This window comes from Poromitra crassiceps (genome assembly GCF_964638095.1).
Source record: "Poromitra crassiceps genome assembly, chromosome: 10".
Taxonomy (NCBI): domain Eukaryota; kingdom Metazoa; phylum Chordata; class Actinopteri; order Beryciformes; family Melamphaidae; genus Poromitra; species Poromitra crassiceps.
The window spans coordinates 14,513,371-14,530,870 of NC_139631.1; the positions used below are offsets into that span (position 1 = coordinate 14,513,371).

Sequence of the window (17,500 nt, forward strand, 5' to 3'; positions counted from 1 at the left end):
TAATAAGCTGGAATCATATTATTTTGACTCAAATAGATTATCAAAATATTTGGCGATTAATTTAATGGTTGACAATCGATTAATCATTGCAACTCTAATACTGAACACAAATGTCACTGCTCTCTATGAAGGTGAATGTCTCTGTCTGCCTCTCAATCTCCATCTCCTGTATGTCTCTCTTCTTCTCTCTCTATGAAGGTGAATGTCTCTGTCTGCCTCTCAATCTCCATCTCCTGTATGTCTCTCTTCTTCTCTCTATGAAGGTGAATGTCTCTGTCTGCCTCTCAATCTCCTGTATGTCTCTCTTCTTCTCTCTCTATGAAGGTGAATGTCTCTGTCTGCCTCTCAATCTCCATCTCCTGTATGTCTCTCTTCTTCTCTCTCTATGAAGGTGAATGTCTCCTGTATGTCTCTCTTCTTCTCTCTCTATGAAGGTGAATGTCTCTGTCTGCCTCTCAATCTCCATCTCCTGTATGTCTCTCTTCTTCTCTCTCTCTATGAAGGTGAATGTCTCTGTCTGCCTTTCAATCTCCATCTCCTGTATGTCTCTCTTCTTCTACTCTCTCTCTCTCTCTCTCTCTCGCTCTGCTTCACTCTGTCACACACATCCCCACTCTTCATTTTCACATTTTCACATCAGTCTCTCCGGAGCCTTCAGCCTTTAATTGCATCCCAGGCTGGGAGCAGGGCGAGAGAGGGACCCGGAGAGCTGCTTGTATCCAGGAGAGAGGCAGGCAAGGCTGGGCACGGCGCTCCCTGGAGGAGGGAGTCGCTCTCACATATCGCTGCCCACATCCTCACAATAATGGTCTCAATTCACAGATGACTCTTCACCGTCCCTAAAGATGTTAGTCGTCAAAAGGAGACGGGTTGCTTCTTTCTGGTTTACCGCAGGATAACACAATCAGTTACATGTGCTTCCAAGAAACAACCATGGGGTCTTTCTCATTTCCTGGAAACATCTTCTTTCCTCAATAGTCTCACATCATCGGCAGTTGGGGATTTCATCGCAGTCGCACAACCCGCAAAGGGAGACATGTTGTAAAAGATGTCCTTTTCTTTGGTAATATGAGTCTGTCGGCTGCGGCAAGCTTCTCCAAGTGGTGCTCTCTCGCGCTACCATGGGAGGACATTATCGAAGGAGACAGCCTCATCGCTCTTTCCTCCTCTTCATCTCCTCCATGGTTTTTTTTCTCATTTCTTCCTCAAACTCGGTTTACCAACATCAACATCAACAACATCCTTCTGCCTTTCAAATGATGTTTTTCTAATATTTCCCAGTTGGAAAACATATTCACTTGCTTTATCATATTTATTTAATAACCATTTTCTGCTCTGTTTTATTACGCTGCGGTTGGTTGGCTCCGTTTGAAAGCCCGTATTAATTGCCGGATAGATATGGATGTGTATTTTCATCAAGCCTTCCCAGTGTTGGAAATAAAATGAATCTAGCAGAAAATGAAGTGAATGTAAATGTGCTTGTGGGTGGAGGTGCAGTATGCAATATGTGTCGAATTTTGCTAGTCTAGATAATTTTGCTAGTTTAGAGGTGGCTGCTGTAATGAATACTTGCAGATGCGTGTGGTTATTACAGGGTGATGTGGCCTTTTTGCGCATGGTATTTGATCATATGCCTTAATGTATTTTTTATGAGTGTGTGACGAGCCTCCCACTCTCCTGGCCCTGTCTTGCAGGAGCCTGGTGTTGGGGTCGTTAGGCTGATTGGGTGCACCTGGGCCCGGTGCAGTCATTGGGCTTAAGAAGAGTTTCAGACCATTCAGTCTTTCTCCCGCCTCACCTTTATTTTGTTATTTTGTTTAATCTAGTTTGTGTTGTCTAGTAGTTATTGTGCCTTAGTTTTAGTTAATAAATGATGATAAATGTTTTAACTTTACTATGGGAAAATAACTATAAAGCAATAATTTATTAACTAAAACTAATAGGGAAAATAACTAGATGACACAAACTACAAATGCATAACAAATACATAACAAAAAGGTGCACACAGGTGAGGAGGGAGACTGAATAGGTTGAGGCCACGTCTCGCCATAGACGCTGGTTTAGCTGGCTCAGCCTGGCTGGGGGCGTCAGGGTCAGGGTGGGGTAAAAAAACCCGTTCTATCCATTCAGCAAAGTTAGAATTTAGCTGATAGCCCAGCCCAGGCAGACACGATCGTGGATTTAACCACCGCAGTAAACACACATCTGAGCAGACGTCTTGTGTTCTGCTCTAGAACCCCCAAACATGTAGTTTAGAGCCGCAGCACCGTCTTTTGGTGAGTCAGCCCATGAGATATATGGGCGGTTTTACCCCACTCTCGCGCCAGCCGTTTAACATTTTGTGGGCGTTCCCAGACATGCGGACTGTCTCTATGGTTTGAGTTGCCCTGGGCCCAGGTGCACCCAATCAGCCTAACGACACCAACATCAAACAATTGTAATCAATTAACAGGTGATTACAATCAAATTACAAAAACAATCAATGAGCTATGTGTATTGTAAAGCATCATATTGGTAAGAAATGCATGATGACGTCATGGGAATACTATGAATTAACCCTCGTCCCACTTTTTCTTTTTTGCTCAGGTGACATCAGACCAACTAGTGATGCTATTGGAGCTCCTGCTAGAGGAGGCGGAGCTAAGTGTGACAGCGCTGCGCACGCTGCAGCGAACCTACAACCTTCAGAAACAAGACGCTGAGGTAACACAACACACTACACACACACACACACACACACACACACACGTACACAAACAAGTACACAATATTTCTCTCTTTCACACATGCACACACACCCACATAAAGATTCTGCTCCATAAAAATAAGAAAACGAAAAGTCAAAAAGTTTCCCCTCCCAAGGCATGGGGCTTAGTCGTGTGTAGAGAATGGCTGCCGTAATAGCAGCTCTCTTCTTTACAGCCACCATTACTGACTAAATCCCCCAAGTATTCTCTTCATGTTTTAGTGCAGCGCAGAGTTCCTTAATGGTACTATTATGGGCTTAGACTTTAATGATGTTTTGTGTGTGTGCATTTGTGTTCTGCAGCTGTGTGTGTTGACGGTTTAAGAGTTCTTCACTGTACCGCGTTGAGTGCAGCAGAAGCGCGAGTGTGAAAACACAGCTGTGGTAAAGCCTGTAAACTGTCCACGCTACCCGCTATCATTAACACATGCCCATGTCTTGAAAAGAAAGATTTGATACATATTTCCTTTTTTACGAGCTTTTTTGCTTCTCAATTATATTATATGAGCTGTTTGTTGGGGCATTAAAGGATAGCTTTACCGATAATCATCCCACTTTGTATCATATATAATCTTGGTAATATAAGCACATGGACAGTGTTTTACCTTCTCTCTCTGTTTACCTCACGGAGAAAAATCCTCCTGCAGAAACTCCGCCCCCGCCAGCTGCAAGTCATTAAGGCTCATTAAGGCTCTTGATGCCATTCTCCGTGGATGTGCGCATATTTAAAAAAAATAAAAATAAACAATAACAGCCGCCCTCGGAGCAGATTCTGCCTCTCGAGCAGAACTTCCGCAGCTCCGTTGTGACACGTTGTGACGTAAAACGTGTCACAACGGAGCGCTTTGCCAGAAGAGGAAATGGGAGATCTCCATGATGAAAACAGAGAGAAGGTAAACACTGTCCATGTGCTTATATTACCAAGATGATTAATGATACAAAGTGGGTTGATTATGGGTAAAGCCATCCTTTAATGTATATTACAGAGCTCAGATGTCCTATTGTAAAGTGCCCGTAACTTTATACTGAATCCAGACATTTAAATTAAAGACATGTTTACATACCTTCTAAATACTCCGACTACTCATTCAATTACAGATTTACAAAATAAGTATTTTGCTTTTAATTTCAAATTTTGAAAGTGTTTCTGTCAATTCATTTGTGTGAATCTGAAAATATGTTGGGTTGTTTTTAATTCGTTCAACCTTGTGGTCAGAGAACTGAGACAACTTTGAGTATGGCCTTGGGTCCAGGTTCAGTTTTAGAATGTCCCTCCCTGGCCTCTGTAGTCGGACTGCCTGGCAGACCAAAGGAGTTTCTCATTTGCAATTTCCAGGAAGAACTTTCAGTGTTTGCTAAAAATATACAGGGCCATTATGCACATACTCATGCATGTGAACGAACGTGCGTGCACGCACACGCACACACACACGCACACGCACACACACACACACACACACACACACACATACAGTACATGTACACGTACACGTACACGCACCTGTCTGAAAGCAATGGTCCAGGCCTAATGTTAGTAATCTCATTCAGAAGGTTAATCACCTACGTCTCTCCTTATAAATGTGGTCATTTATTCTCTCTCTGCCTTTCCCCCTCTCTCGCTCTCTCCCTCTCTCTCTGTATCTCTCTCACCCACTCCTTAGCTTTTCTGTGTCTGTTAGCACATCCTCTCCAGAAGATTGATGGTGAATTTGTTTGAAAGTCCTGGATAACTACAGGCCTGAGTGCATGGTGGCCCCCATGGACCTGCACTGTTTACCTCATAGAGAATGAGAGCTTTCCAGAGTGGATGAATATTGGATTATAAGAATGACTCTTATGTTTGTGAAAGGCAGGGTAATAATACATCAACTCACAGTGTATTGTGATAAGACATGGACACAATATGCGTTGTGACCCTGAAAGATGTACAGTTACAGTATTGTAATATCGGTCATTGCAGCATACAGCTAACGTCAACTGAGTGGCAATCTTTCACAATTATTATCATAAAGATTTCATGCCACAATAACCAGATCTTTTCTTCTTCGTTATTCAATCCATCTTATTGAAGAAAGCAACTGCTAGCCTAGACTAATCCATTAATAAGCTAACTTCTCATCACTTTGTCTTCATTTGAGATATGATGGCGATTGTATTGTTTATCCCCATATGGAATGTTGTTACAAATCGTTACCACCAGTTAATGCTGTATTGCATTGATTTCCAAAGTGTGGGCCACGGGCCACTAGTGGGCCAAATAGGGAGTGTTCCTATTTGTAATCCTTTCTCCCCTGTGCTGCCGATTGGTGATTTACTGTCTTTCAGAAGCTGTAGTGTAGCGGGATTAGTAAAACCAGAGTTAAGTGTCTGCTATCATATGAAACTAGATGACCTAAGACATCCATTGGTGTCAACCATGTCATGCTAGCTTGTCGGTAAGGGGGCTAAATAACGCTCCAAAGTTAGGCAAAACTTTGGTGAGGGAAAAACTATTTCAATGGGTTCAAAGAGGACCTCTCACCTCAAGATATCTGAATAAAAATGGGTTCTATGGGTACCCATGAGTCTCCCCTTTACAGATAAGGTAGCATTTTTCAAAGCCTAATGTTGGCAGTTTTTCCCCCAATTTTGTAATTAAGTTTGAAATTACTATGATATATTTATGATTAAATATTTGATGAAATATTTATGATTAAATATCTGCATTAAAAAAGTAATCAGAACTAACAAAGCAATGGGATTTAAATTACGCGTTTTTCTTAATTTATCTGACCTGATTGATCCGGAACGTATCTTTGATTTCGTCATTGGCGGGGAATACTAATTGAGGGTTTGGGTGGGTCCCGGAAGATTTTTCGATTTCAAAGTGGCCCGCGGCATTCTTAGCTTGGGGAATGGCTGCTGTATTGTACATACTACATGTATCTCAGTCAGAGCCGTGAAGGAGTTTGTGTATTTATTTAATGCGGTGTGGAGAATAGCGTGCGAGGGTTAGTTTAAAGCTTGTGTGTGTGTGTGTGTGTTTCTGCGTGCACATGTGTGCGAGAGCGACAGGAAGTCTGTGAATGACCAGGAATATGCGTGCAGTGTGTGAAGCGGTGTGAGTGACCATGAATACGTGTGCGAGTGTGTCTGCGAGCAGGAGCATGTGTTTGCATGTATGAGAGGGGAGTGCGTGACTTTGGCTCACTTCCTTTCATATGAGCCTCATGTGATGTGTGCTCCGGTGTGTCTGTGCGTGCGTGCGTGCGTGTGTGTGTGTGTGTGTGTGTGTGTGTGTGTGTGTGTGTGTGTGTGGGTGTGTAGTGGAAGGCCATCTGTCGGTCAAGCACACAGGACATATTGTACCATTGTGGCCTCTTGCTGCCTAGGTTAGCTTTACCCGTTCGAAACACTGGAGCTCATCAAGCTCTGCCTGGTGACACGTGGCTCTGAGGAGACAAGGGAAAATGGAAAAGATTCTTTAAGATTGAACCAAGGAGAGTAGAGATTTTTCAGATACCATTTTTTACTTCCCAATACCGATTCGCATACCTGAACTCGCGTATCGGCCCGATAGCGAGTATCAATCCAATACCAGTGCGTAATTTTTTTTTAATAATAATCTATATAAAAAAGAAGCAGCAGCAACTGTATACTACTAAGTTAATAGTAGTAGTTAGTTAGTAGTAACCCTGTATGGTTGTGACATATGATTGCTTGCTATCATTGTTGCATGCATCCTTACTTTTTTGTAGGGCGAATAAATTACATGGTATCGGATTGGTGCATAGACTCGCATACTCAACGATATCCGATCCAGCATTTTTTTTGTAAGAAGAAGAAGTAGAACTGGACGGACACGCCCGTCTTTATTTGTCACACAACAACCCAACACACGCATGCGGCCAGCCACGCACACACCCATGCTGACGGTGGCCAGTGAAATATAGTCTCTGCATTTATCCCATCCAGGCTTGTCCTTCCTCCGGGGGGCAGGCCAGGAGCAGTGGGCAGCTTTCTTGTGTACAGCGCCCGGGGACCAACTTCGGTTGTAGTCAACACTGGTCAGATGACGATCTTCTGCATGTTTTTAGTGGGGGTCCATACCGATGTTGTATGGAGGAACCCCAGGGGAGCACGGGGAGAACATGCAAACTCCAAACAGAAAGGCAATATCGGAGACATTTTCATTTACTGGTATCGGTATCGGATCAATTCTACCAAGGAGTGTCTAAGATACAAGTTATCGAAGTAAGAAAGAAAGAAAGAAAGAAAGAAAATGAATGAATAATGCCTTCTCTTCCCACTATAGTACAGGTTGTGTGTCCACTGCATTGTGACATGCTGCTTTTCACTCCTTATTGCAGTAGGTTGAGGATGACATGTTGTTTACAGTACTTTTCCACACTTTAACCATCAGTGTTATGAGGCAGCAGGTCAAGTGGCCATGCACGTCACATAAACCAGCATTCTGCACTACACACTACGTGCATGCTTTTGTGTGTGCGTGCGTGTGTGCGTGTGTGTGTTCTACGTAAGATGCATGAATGTGTTGGTCATGATAAATGTAAACACATATACACTATATGTGAATATTTGCAGTCTTTGTGTGTGTGTGTGTGTGTGTGTGTGTGTGGGGGGGGGGGGGGTTGCAGTAATAAATGAAGGAATGTCGCTGTGTGTAATTGCATGTGAGAGAGGTGCACCAGGCAGCTGCTCCGCCCCGGGGCTCTCCCCAGGAATGTAACCCGGGACAGGGAACAGCTGCTGGGGCTACGCAGGCCAGAAGGGCAGGGCTGGCACCAGAGGGTACAGATAGATAGATACACACACACACACACACACACACACACACACACACACACACACACACACACACACACACACACACACACACACACTCCCACATTCATGAATGCACAGTATATAATGTAGACACATATCCTTATTCCCATAGAAGCTGATGCCCAATACTTCCTGTCATGCATACTTTGGGATTTTTTAAGTCTTCCGGTATGTGTGGAAATATATAATGGTGGAAAAGAGATTTTGTAATTTGTCAAAAGAGAGATATAAGAGCAGATGGCTGGAAAGAAGAAGGCAATGGAAGAGAGAGTACGAGAAGAGAAAGCTCGTCTGAGGCCAATTAAACTCTTGTATAGTTAGCAGGTTGCAGAGGTAATGTGTTGAGTTAGCAGGTTGCAGAGGTAGTGTGTTGAGTTAGCAGGTTGCAGAGGTAGTGTGTTGAGTTAGCAGGCTGCAGAGGTAGTGTGTTGAGTTAGCAGGTTGCAGAGGTAATGTGTTGAGTTAGCAGGTTGCAGAGGTAGTGTGTTGAGTTAGCAGGTTGCAGAGGTAATGTGTTGAGTTAGCAGGTTGCAGAGGTAATGTGTTGAGTTAGCAGGTTGCAGAGGTAATGTGTTGAGTTAGAGCAGGTTGCAGAGGTCATGTGTTGAGTTAGCAGGTTGCAGAGGTAATGTGTTGAGTTAGCAGGTTGCAGAGGTAATGTGTTGAGTTAGAGCAGGTTGCAGAGGTAATGTATTGAGTTAGCAGGTTGCAGAGGTAATGTGTTGAGTTAGCAGGTTGCAGAGGTAATGTGTTGAGTTAGCAGGTTGCAGAGGTAGTGTGTTGAGTTAGCAGGTTGCAGAGGTAATGTGTTGAGTTAGCAGGTTGCAGAGGTAATGTGTTGAGTTAGAGCAGGTTGCAGAGGTAATGTGTTGAGTTAGCAGGTTGCAGAGGTAGTGTGTTTAGTTAGCAGGTTGCAGAGGTAATGTGTTGAGTTAGCAGGTTGCAGAGGTAGTGTGTTTAGTTAGCAGGTTGCAGAGGTAATGTGTTGAGTTAGCAGGTTGCAGAGGTAATGTGTTGAGTTAGAGCAGGTTGCAGAGGTAATGTGTTTAGTTAGCAGGTTGCAGAGGTAATGTGTTGAGTTAGCAGGTTGCAGAGGTAATGTGTTGAGTTAGCAGGTTGCAGAGGTAATGTGTTGAGTTAGCAGGTTGCAGAGGTAATGTGTTGAGTTAGCAGGTTGCAGAGGTAATGTGTTGAGTTAGAGCAGGTTGCAGAGGTAATGTGTTGAGTTAGCAGGTTGCAGAGGTAGTGTGTTTAGTTAGCAGGTTGCAGAGGTAATGTGTTGAGTTAGCAGGTTGCAGAGGTAATGTGTTGAGTTAGAGCAGGTTGCAGAGGTAATGTGTTGAGTTAGCAGGTTGCAGAGGTAGTGTGTTTAGTTAGCAGGTTGCAGAGGTAATGTGTTGAGTTAGCAGGTTGCAGAGGTAGTGTGTTTAGTTAGCAGGTTGCAGAGGTAATGTGTTGAGTTAGCAGGTTGCAGAGGTAATGTGTTGAGTTAGAGCAGGTTGCAGAGGTAATGTGTTGAGTTAGCAGGTTGCAGGGGTAATGTGTTGAGTTAGCAGGTTGCAGAGGTAATGTGTTGAGTTAGAGCAGGTTGCAGAGGTCATGTGTTGAGTTAGCAGGTTGCAGAGGTCATGTGTTGAGTTAGCAGGTTGCAGAGGTCATGTGTTGAGTTAGCAGGTTGCAGAGGTAATGTGTTGAGTTAGCAGGTTGCAGAGGTAGTGTGTTGAGTTAGCAGGCTGCAGAGGTAGTGTGTTGAGTTAGCAGGTTGCAGAGGTAATGTGTTGAGTTAGCAGGTTGCAGAGGTAATGTGTTGAGTTAGCAGGTTGCAGAGGTAATGTGTTGAGTTAGAGCAGGTTGCAGAGGTAATGTGTTGAGTTAGCAGGTTGCAGGGGTAATGTGTTGAGTTAGCAGGCTGCAGAGGTAATGTGTTGAGTTAGCAGGCTGCAGAGGTAATGTGTTGAGTTAGCAGGTTGCAGAGGTAATGTGTTGAGTTAGAGCAGGTTGCAGAGGTAGTGTGTTGAGTTAGCAGGTTGCAGAGGTAATGTGTTGAGTTAGCAGGTTGCAGAGGTAATGTGTTGAGTTAGCAGGTTGCAGAGGTAATGTGTTGAGCTAGCAGGTTGCAGAGGTAATATGTTGAGTTAGCAGGTTGCAGAGGTAATGTGTTGAGTTAGAGCAGGTTGCAGAGGTAATGTGTTGAGTTAGCAGGTTGCAGAGGTAATGTGTTGAGTTAGAGCAGGTTGCAGAGGTAATGTGTTGAGTTAGAGCAGGTTGCAGAGGTAATGTGTTGAGCTAGCAGGTTGCAGAGGTAATATGTTGAGTTAGCAGGTTGCAGAGGTCATGTGTTGAGTTAGAGCAGGTTGCAGAGGTCATGTGTTGAGTTAGCAGGTTGCAGAGGTAATATGTTGAGTTAGCAGGTTGCAGAGGTAATGTGTTGAGTTAGAGCAGGTTGCAGAGGTAATGTGTTGAGTTAGCAGGTTGCAGAGGTAATGTGTTGAGTTAGAGCAGGTTGCAGAGGTAATGTGTTGAGTTAGAGCAGGTTGCAGAGGTAATGTGTTGAGTTAGAGCAGGTTGCAGAGGTAATGTGTTGAGTTAGCAGGTTGCAGAGGTCATGTGTTGAGTTAGCAGGTTGCAGAGGTAATGTGTTGAGTTAGCAGGTTGCAGAGGTAATGTGTTGAGTTAGCAGGTTGCAGAGGTAATGTGTTGAGTTAGCAGGTTGCAGAGGTAATGTGTTGAGTTAGAGCAGGTTGCAGAGGTCATGTGTTGAGTTAGCAGGTTGCAGAGGTAATGTGTTGAGTTAGAGCTGGTTGCAGAGGTCATGTGTTGAGTTAGCAGGTTGCAGAGGTCATGTGTTGAGTTAGCAGGTTGCAGAGGTAATGTGTTTAGTTAGCAGGTTGCAGAGGTCATGTGTTGAGTTAGCAGGTTGCAGAGGTCATGTGTTGAGTTAGCAGGTTGCAGAGGTCATGTGTTGAGTTAGCAGGTTGCAGAGGTAATGTGTTGAGTTAGCAGGTTGCAGAGGCAATGTGTTTAGTTAGCAGGTTGCAGAGGTCATGTGTTGAGTTAGCAGGTTGCAGAGGTCATGTGTTGAGTTAGCAGGTTGCAGAGGTAATGTGTTGAGTTAGCAGGTTGCAGAGGTAATGGTTGGATTAAAATGTGGATGTCGTCAATGGAGCATTGCTCAGTCTCCTTTCTAATGCTGCATAAATAGGTGAAAGGCAGAACAACACTCTGGGCACAACAGACAGACAGACACGCACACACGCGCACTGACAATCAAAAAGCTGCCATTAAGAAGAGCATGCACACATACAGACAGCACTTGGCTCGATCCACTTAGCTACAGTATATTTTAACATTTATAGAAGTAGCACTTTGCTGTTCAAATGGCTTTTTGTTTTTGTTTTGATCAGTTTTTTGCGAGTATTTTTTACCCATTTTATCCCCAGTTGTACTTGACCAATTGCCCCTGCTGTCCTGGTCATTGCTCCACCCTCTCTGCTGATCTGGGGACCGGCATAGACTAGCACATGCTTCCTCCGATATATGTGCAGTCCTTAGCCACTTCTTTTCACCTGACAGTGAGGCATTTCACCAGCAGGATGTAACACGTGGGAGGATCACGCTATTCCCACCAGTTCTCCTCTCTCCCGAACAGGCACTCTGACCGACCAGAGGAGACGCTAGTGCAGCAACCCGGACACATACTGTACACTTAAGCCGGCTTCCCACCCGCATACAGAGCCAATTGTGCCTGTATGGATGCCCAACTAAGCTGGGGGTGCCACGGGGGCTCGAACTTGCGACCCTCGTGTTGGCAGGCAGGGAATCTACCACTGCACTACCTGGACGCCCTGCTGTTGAAATGTTGAATATGAAGCCAACACAACACTGTAGCTAGACCATCATCAAACCCATGAGCTGTCATGGGGCTAAGAGAATCAATCCCAAAGAATCCCACGCTTGGTCACTGTACCTCCCAAAGGAGGAGTGTTTGATCCTTATTCTGGACAAAACAGCCAAGCTGCCGGCTTTTCAAATGTTTGACGCTGCTTTCAAGCATTTTTCATCTTTTGTCGTTCTCATCACTCTCCCTATTTCTCCACTTTCTTCTACTCTCTCACAAACACACTTGCAAGTATGCAAGAGTGCATCGACGGACACATGCATATGTACGCACGCACATACACACACACACACACACACACACACACACACACACACCCAACCAACCACCACAGATGATGGGGGATAATGGTTGAGGCGGGGACAGAACCAGTCTCTGATCTCCCCTGTAACCGCGGCAACAGAGCTCCTATTGATCCTCTGGGAGAAAGGCCAGGCATCGGCTTACACACACACACACACACACACACACACACACACACACACACACACACACACACACACACACACACACACACACACACACACACACACACACACACACAGACACAGACACACAGACAGTACAAATGCACATATGCACACATATTGTGTGAACACACAGATGCACATAGTAAGAGAAATTATTTAACTTTTAATGGTGATGCACTTCAATAAATTGAGCTATATTCCTTCAAATCAGTGTAATCCTAAAATCCTGGATGAATCTGTTATCAGTGGAGCAGCTTGCAGCTATTTCTCTCAACTCATCAGTCTTTTGTTACTGGCTTTGGGACTTGTTCATGTTCAGAGATTTGGCCAAGATCAGAGGAATCACATTTTGTCACTGTCTTCCACAATGACATCTTTTTATATTAGGAGCGGATCAACTCAAAGCTGATGTCTTTTTCCATCCACGTCACCCTGCATTTGGCTCATGTACAGTCTGTTTTTTAATTGGCTCAGCTTGGTGCAAGGCGGGGCTTACTGTCTGATCCTCTTTCCACATGGCGGGGGAGAAAAGTCACCTGTCAAATCTATTAATAAAGGAAATGATTTTACAGGACAAATGCTGCTTAGTGAATTGTAGGGCTGGGACGATATACTTATCCCCCGATTCCTTACTATCACATACTTGGATGCCGATTCGATAAGTATTGCGATTCTACAAGTATTGTGATTCTACAAGTATTGTGATTCGTTTTGACAATTTATTGCGATTTTTGTTTGCTTTTTAAAACTAGATCATGGGGGAAAGTTGAATCATACACTTCTACATACTGTATATGAGTCATATTTCCAAAAACAATGCACAGTCACTCTTTCTGAGATTTATTTCAGCAGCATCATTGCTATACTGCATATAAAAGTGGTGCGTAAAATGTGCAATGTACACGGTTGTGTGAATTGACCTGGATATGAAGCTGAATCTGTAGCGCAAACACATTTTCTCTCACTAACTATTCTTGGACAAAAATATCGATTGAAAAATCTGGATTTTTTTTTCTTCGAAATTTGAGAATTATTTGTACTGTATTTCTTATTTCAGTTCTCTCTCTCTCTTTCCCTCTCTCTCTCAGGTCAGGCACCGCTGGTGTGAGCTGGTGGTCAAACACGGGTATTCCCAGGCTTACAGAGACGTGGAAGACTTCCTGGTTCATGACCAAGTAAATACACACAGCTGATGAACATTCATCTTGTATGATATCAATTTAGACGGTTTCAACTCGACAACATAAACATTCTAAATTGCCCCCAGCTTACTTCCTGTTGCAGTGTTTGCTAGTGCAATAACTGACAGGACATAAGCGAGGTTCCAAACCATTCCCTTCTAAAACCCATCTATAAAGAAACATATTTTAGAGCAGACAGTATCTGACTCACAAAGTCTTCAATCAAGTGTGTGTGTGTGTGTGTGTGTGTGTGTGTGTGCGTGCGTGCGTGCGTGCGTGTGTGTGTGCGTGCGTGTGTGTGTCTGTGTGTGTGTGTCCCAGGCCATGGGTGTGTATCTGTATGGGGAGCTGATGGTACAGGAAGACGCTAAGCAGCAGGCTCTGGCCCATCGCTGTCTCTCATTGGTCCAGGAAGAGATGGACCAATCAGCACGCAGAGTGGTGGAGAAGATGATCTTATGATCGCAGGTGAATCTCATTCTGAACTGTCATTGGCTAAAAGGGGGCTGCTCTTTGTTCCGTTCACCTAATGCCACAGTGTGGGCGTATTGTGTTACTCTGTGTCATTTTCGTGCCGCAGTTAAATTCAATTCGTGATGAAAACGTGAATGATAGCCAACTTTAATTTGCCATCCCCAAATCAACAACAAGTACCAAGCCTCATTTCAACTGCCCTTTCTCTTGGGGGAGCTACTGTATCGTTTCATCAGAGGAATTATATTGAGCGGTACAGGTCAGCACAGAACTGAAAAGTCCCTCTGCTCAAACTGGGCCACTTAACTTAAGCTGAAAATCAGTAACTTAAAGAATATTTGTGTAGGATTATAAAATAGTAAGCGACAGTTCGTTATTTAGGGAAGGGTCCACTGGAGGAAAATAGGGGAGGGTCATCTTGTTTTAAATTTAGTCTGGGGGAGGGTACACTCTCTTTAATTTGAGTCCAGGGGAGGGGTATACAATTTTGATTCGATAAGAATATATAAACTTTTTTTGTGTGTGTAATGTTTGCTTTTCGGACTTCAACAACTAGGCTACTGAGTTGCTTCATTTACACCCCTCCTGTCCAAACTCTTTGGTATGTCCCGTTGCATTGTTTCTCTTTGGCGGCCCTATTTGTCGATCTTTGTGTTTGGCCTATCCAGACAGTAGGCATGTACAGTATCTGGCGAATCAGTGGCGCTTTTCTGTGAATAATATGGAAGTACATTTCCAGCGCGAATAACCCACTGGAACAAAGTCGAGCAAACAAACAGACATGGCATCACAAAATATATATGGGCTCTATCGTTGTCATCTTAGGAAGTCACAGTAGAACCGAGTTACGGCTCACTCATCTCCTAAATTACATTAAGTCTGCGAGGGATATTTATACCACCAGGATGACATATATGTTTCACATAGGGTTGTGTTTTGATTTCGAGATTATATTTTGTCCAATATTGAAATGTTCTACAATTGCATGTTGTGTAATACAAATTATTTCTATCGAGCTTTCTATCTATTTAGGCTAATTTGGATGCTATTTATTATCCAAATGTATTAGCCCAATGCATGCTGGGAGATTGGCTCCGCGCAATTACGCACAATAATAGAACCGGCAAACTTTTTTTCCATCAGTCATTGACCGCTATTTAAACACAAATATTGATATACACAGACTGAAGATTGTTTCACAAGCGAAAATAGCATTATGTAGCGACTGGAGGAGGCGGTCGCTCTGATTGGTGACAGTTCTGCTCTAAGAAGCGCAAAGGATTATGGGAGTTCATGTTCTTGTGGGAAGCTTATTACTGTTACAGTTAAAAACGTGGTTTAGTGATGTTGTGCTCATGTTTTGATTGCATTATGTGGTAATGGCAATATTTGTGTGGCCAGGATAATTTAGTTTTATTATCAATGTAACCACCACGACTGACACGACTGTGTTTGATCACCTCTGGCCAGAGTTTCTGCAAATGGTGAATGATTCCGATGTGGAATAAATAGCACCCTCTGCTGTCACGCGGTATATGAGGCGCAGGAGTGGTTATAAGTAGCATCTCTGTGTCAGTCTGCATTCTTCCACGCAAGCTCGCCACAATATTGTTTGTGGAGGGTCAATCATATTTTTCAAATCACTTGGGGAGGTTCAAGGAAAAATATATTTTGATCAGGGAAGGGGCACAGCTTTTTATTTCAGAGCACACCAAATCCCTCCAGTGACCCCCCTTCTAAATAACGAACGGTCCCTAACTTAAAGATTCTTTGTGTAGGATTATAAAGCAGTTGCCCCTGCCGGTGATCTGCTCAGGGCTTTTATTTGCTCCATATCCAGAGATCAATTTGCAGCAAAATCCCTTTCAATAGGCTGAGTTTCACAGTGAACATTGTGGGGAAAAGAAGTAAGGAAACAGCATTATAAAGAAGCTCACATGCTGTAGAATGTAGCAGCGGTATTTCATAGATACGTTAAGAAAAAAACTACGTGATACTTTTTACTCTTCACAGTCATTTAAACATCGGCCCTTGAGATGGCAATTGGAAACAGCCCGATTGTTGTTCACCTTCTGCTCGTCTTGTTTGAAACATTTCTACATTTTTGGAAATACAATAATGTTGATCTGCTATCTAACTCTTCCACTCTGAGATGGCCTCTGAACCTGGCCTAAAAGAACCCTTTGTGTTGGATCGATCCTGGACGGTCCACCCTCCAGTCACTTGGCTACCTAGACTGCACATTCCTTTCTGAGCCGTGCGTGTGTGTGTGTGTGTGTGTATGTATGTATGTATGTGTGTGTGTGTGTGTGTGTGCGTGTGTGTGACTGTGTGTGTGTGCGTGTGCGCGCGCTCGCGTGTGTGCATATGTGTGTGTGTGCGTGCATGCGTGTGTAGACTCAGAATGGGGCCTTTTCCGTGGTTTCACAGCAGCGCCGTCAGGATGTGTTTGTCAGAGAAGGAATTTGGGAATGTGTTCCTCAAACAAACGAGACAGAGAGGAGAGAAAGACAGAGAGGACGGGTCAGCGAGCGTTTTCGGAGGGGCTCAGGAGAGACCCCTCTTCAGAGTGGGCCGATCTTTACACTGTTTACCCTGAAATTCCTCCTCTGTGTGCGTGTGCGTGTGTGTGTGTGTGTGTGTGCGTGTGCGTGTGCCCACTGGGCTTTTGGGATTCTCAAAGCAGTGAGGGGTTTATTGGTCACTTCCCTCCTGAATGAGGGGAAGAGAGAACTTTATGGTTTAGACAGACAGACAGACAGACAGACAGACAGAAAGAAAAGAGAGAGCGGAAGGGAGGAATGGAGGGAAGACAAGTCAGGTCTCTTTGGAGGTGGTGATCTTCTCATACAGTAGGAGTCCTGCCATTACACTGACCTTTGAATGATGAGAGCAGGCCGTTAAACTGATCTCCGCTTGACAATCTAACTGTTGTAATCGAACTATCCTACAATCTAGTCTAAGCTGTTGTTAACTTGACTAAATATTATACTATGAACAGGATGCTGTAGTACAGAATAGTACAATTATGCCGGTTAATAATCTGGTCTGTCCTTACTAGACTTGTGTTTTTTAATCCATTGCTTACCGTCTATGAAAAGAACAAAATCAATATGTTTGCTCTAGCTCGTCCCATTCCTTTCTGATTTCTGGTGTACCATTTTGACCGTCAACCCGGAAGTCATTGGCTGCAATTGGATGCAAAAAACCTTGAAATCCAATTCACAAAGACATAGTTTTAATATATAACAAAAATCACTGTTACCACGAAAAGTCAGGCTGTTGTAGTTATTACCAAATTCAAATGGGAGGGAATTTGGGAGGGGCTAGTTTTGGTGCTACAGAAATAAGTTTCTGAGATGGCAAAGTGTTTACAGTCGGCTTATTAAGTTGTTGGAGGAGAAAGTGGGCTGGCTGCTGCATCGCCATGATGAAATATGCTACCCAGAGCAACGGCGTGACCTTTGACCTGTTTTTAATCCGTTTTTAATACAATCAAATTCTATGGCTGCTGGGACATGGCTTCATTGGGCACCGGCTACATGGACTGGTGTTTTTTTCACCTTGTGAGTCTGTATGTGTGTGTCGTCATGGCAAAGTGTGGTCCTGGAGACACCTATCTGTAGCAGGAACAACTACAGATTTAAGCAAAAGTTTATTGTATGGCTTATCATTTTGTTCCAGAATAAGTTTGGGATACTACTCTACTTTCATCATGACCTACCTTTGGGTCAAATCCGGGCCATGTTATTATCTAGTATGTCCCCATGATCCCAGTATTAGTCCATGATGTTATTATCTAGTATGTCCCCATGATCCCAGTATTAGTCCATGATGTTATTATCTAGTATGTCCCCATGATCCCAGTATTAGTCCATGATGTTATTATCTAGTATGTCCCCAT

The 17,500-nt window shown here is 43.7% G+C and overlaps 1 protein-coding gene across 1 annotated transcript in view; it reads left to right on the forward strand.

Moving 5' to 3' along the window:
- The window catches only part of aopep (aminopeptidase O (putative)), a gene marked incomplete at its 5' end in the record, with an annotated part of 114,077 nt that overhangs the window by 88,422 nt on the left and 8,155 nt on the right, over positions 1-17,500 (forward strand). The window contains 3 exons of the mRNA XM_083643958.1: positions 2,587-2,703; positions 13,030-13,116; positions 13,444-13,590. Coding sequence (XP_083500084.1) covers positions 2,587-2,703; positions 13,030-13,116; positions 13,444-13,584 — 345 coding nt within the window. The 3' untranslated portion in view covers positions 13,585-13,590. The remainder of the gene's footprint in view (positions 1-2,586; positions 2,704-13,029; positions 13,117-13,443; positions 13,591-17,500) is intronic.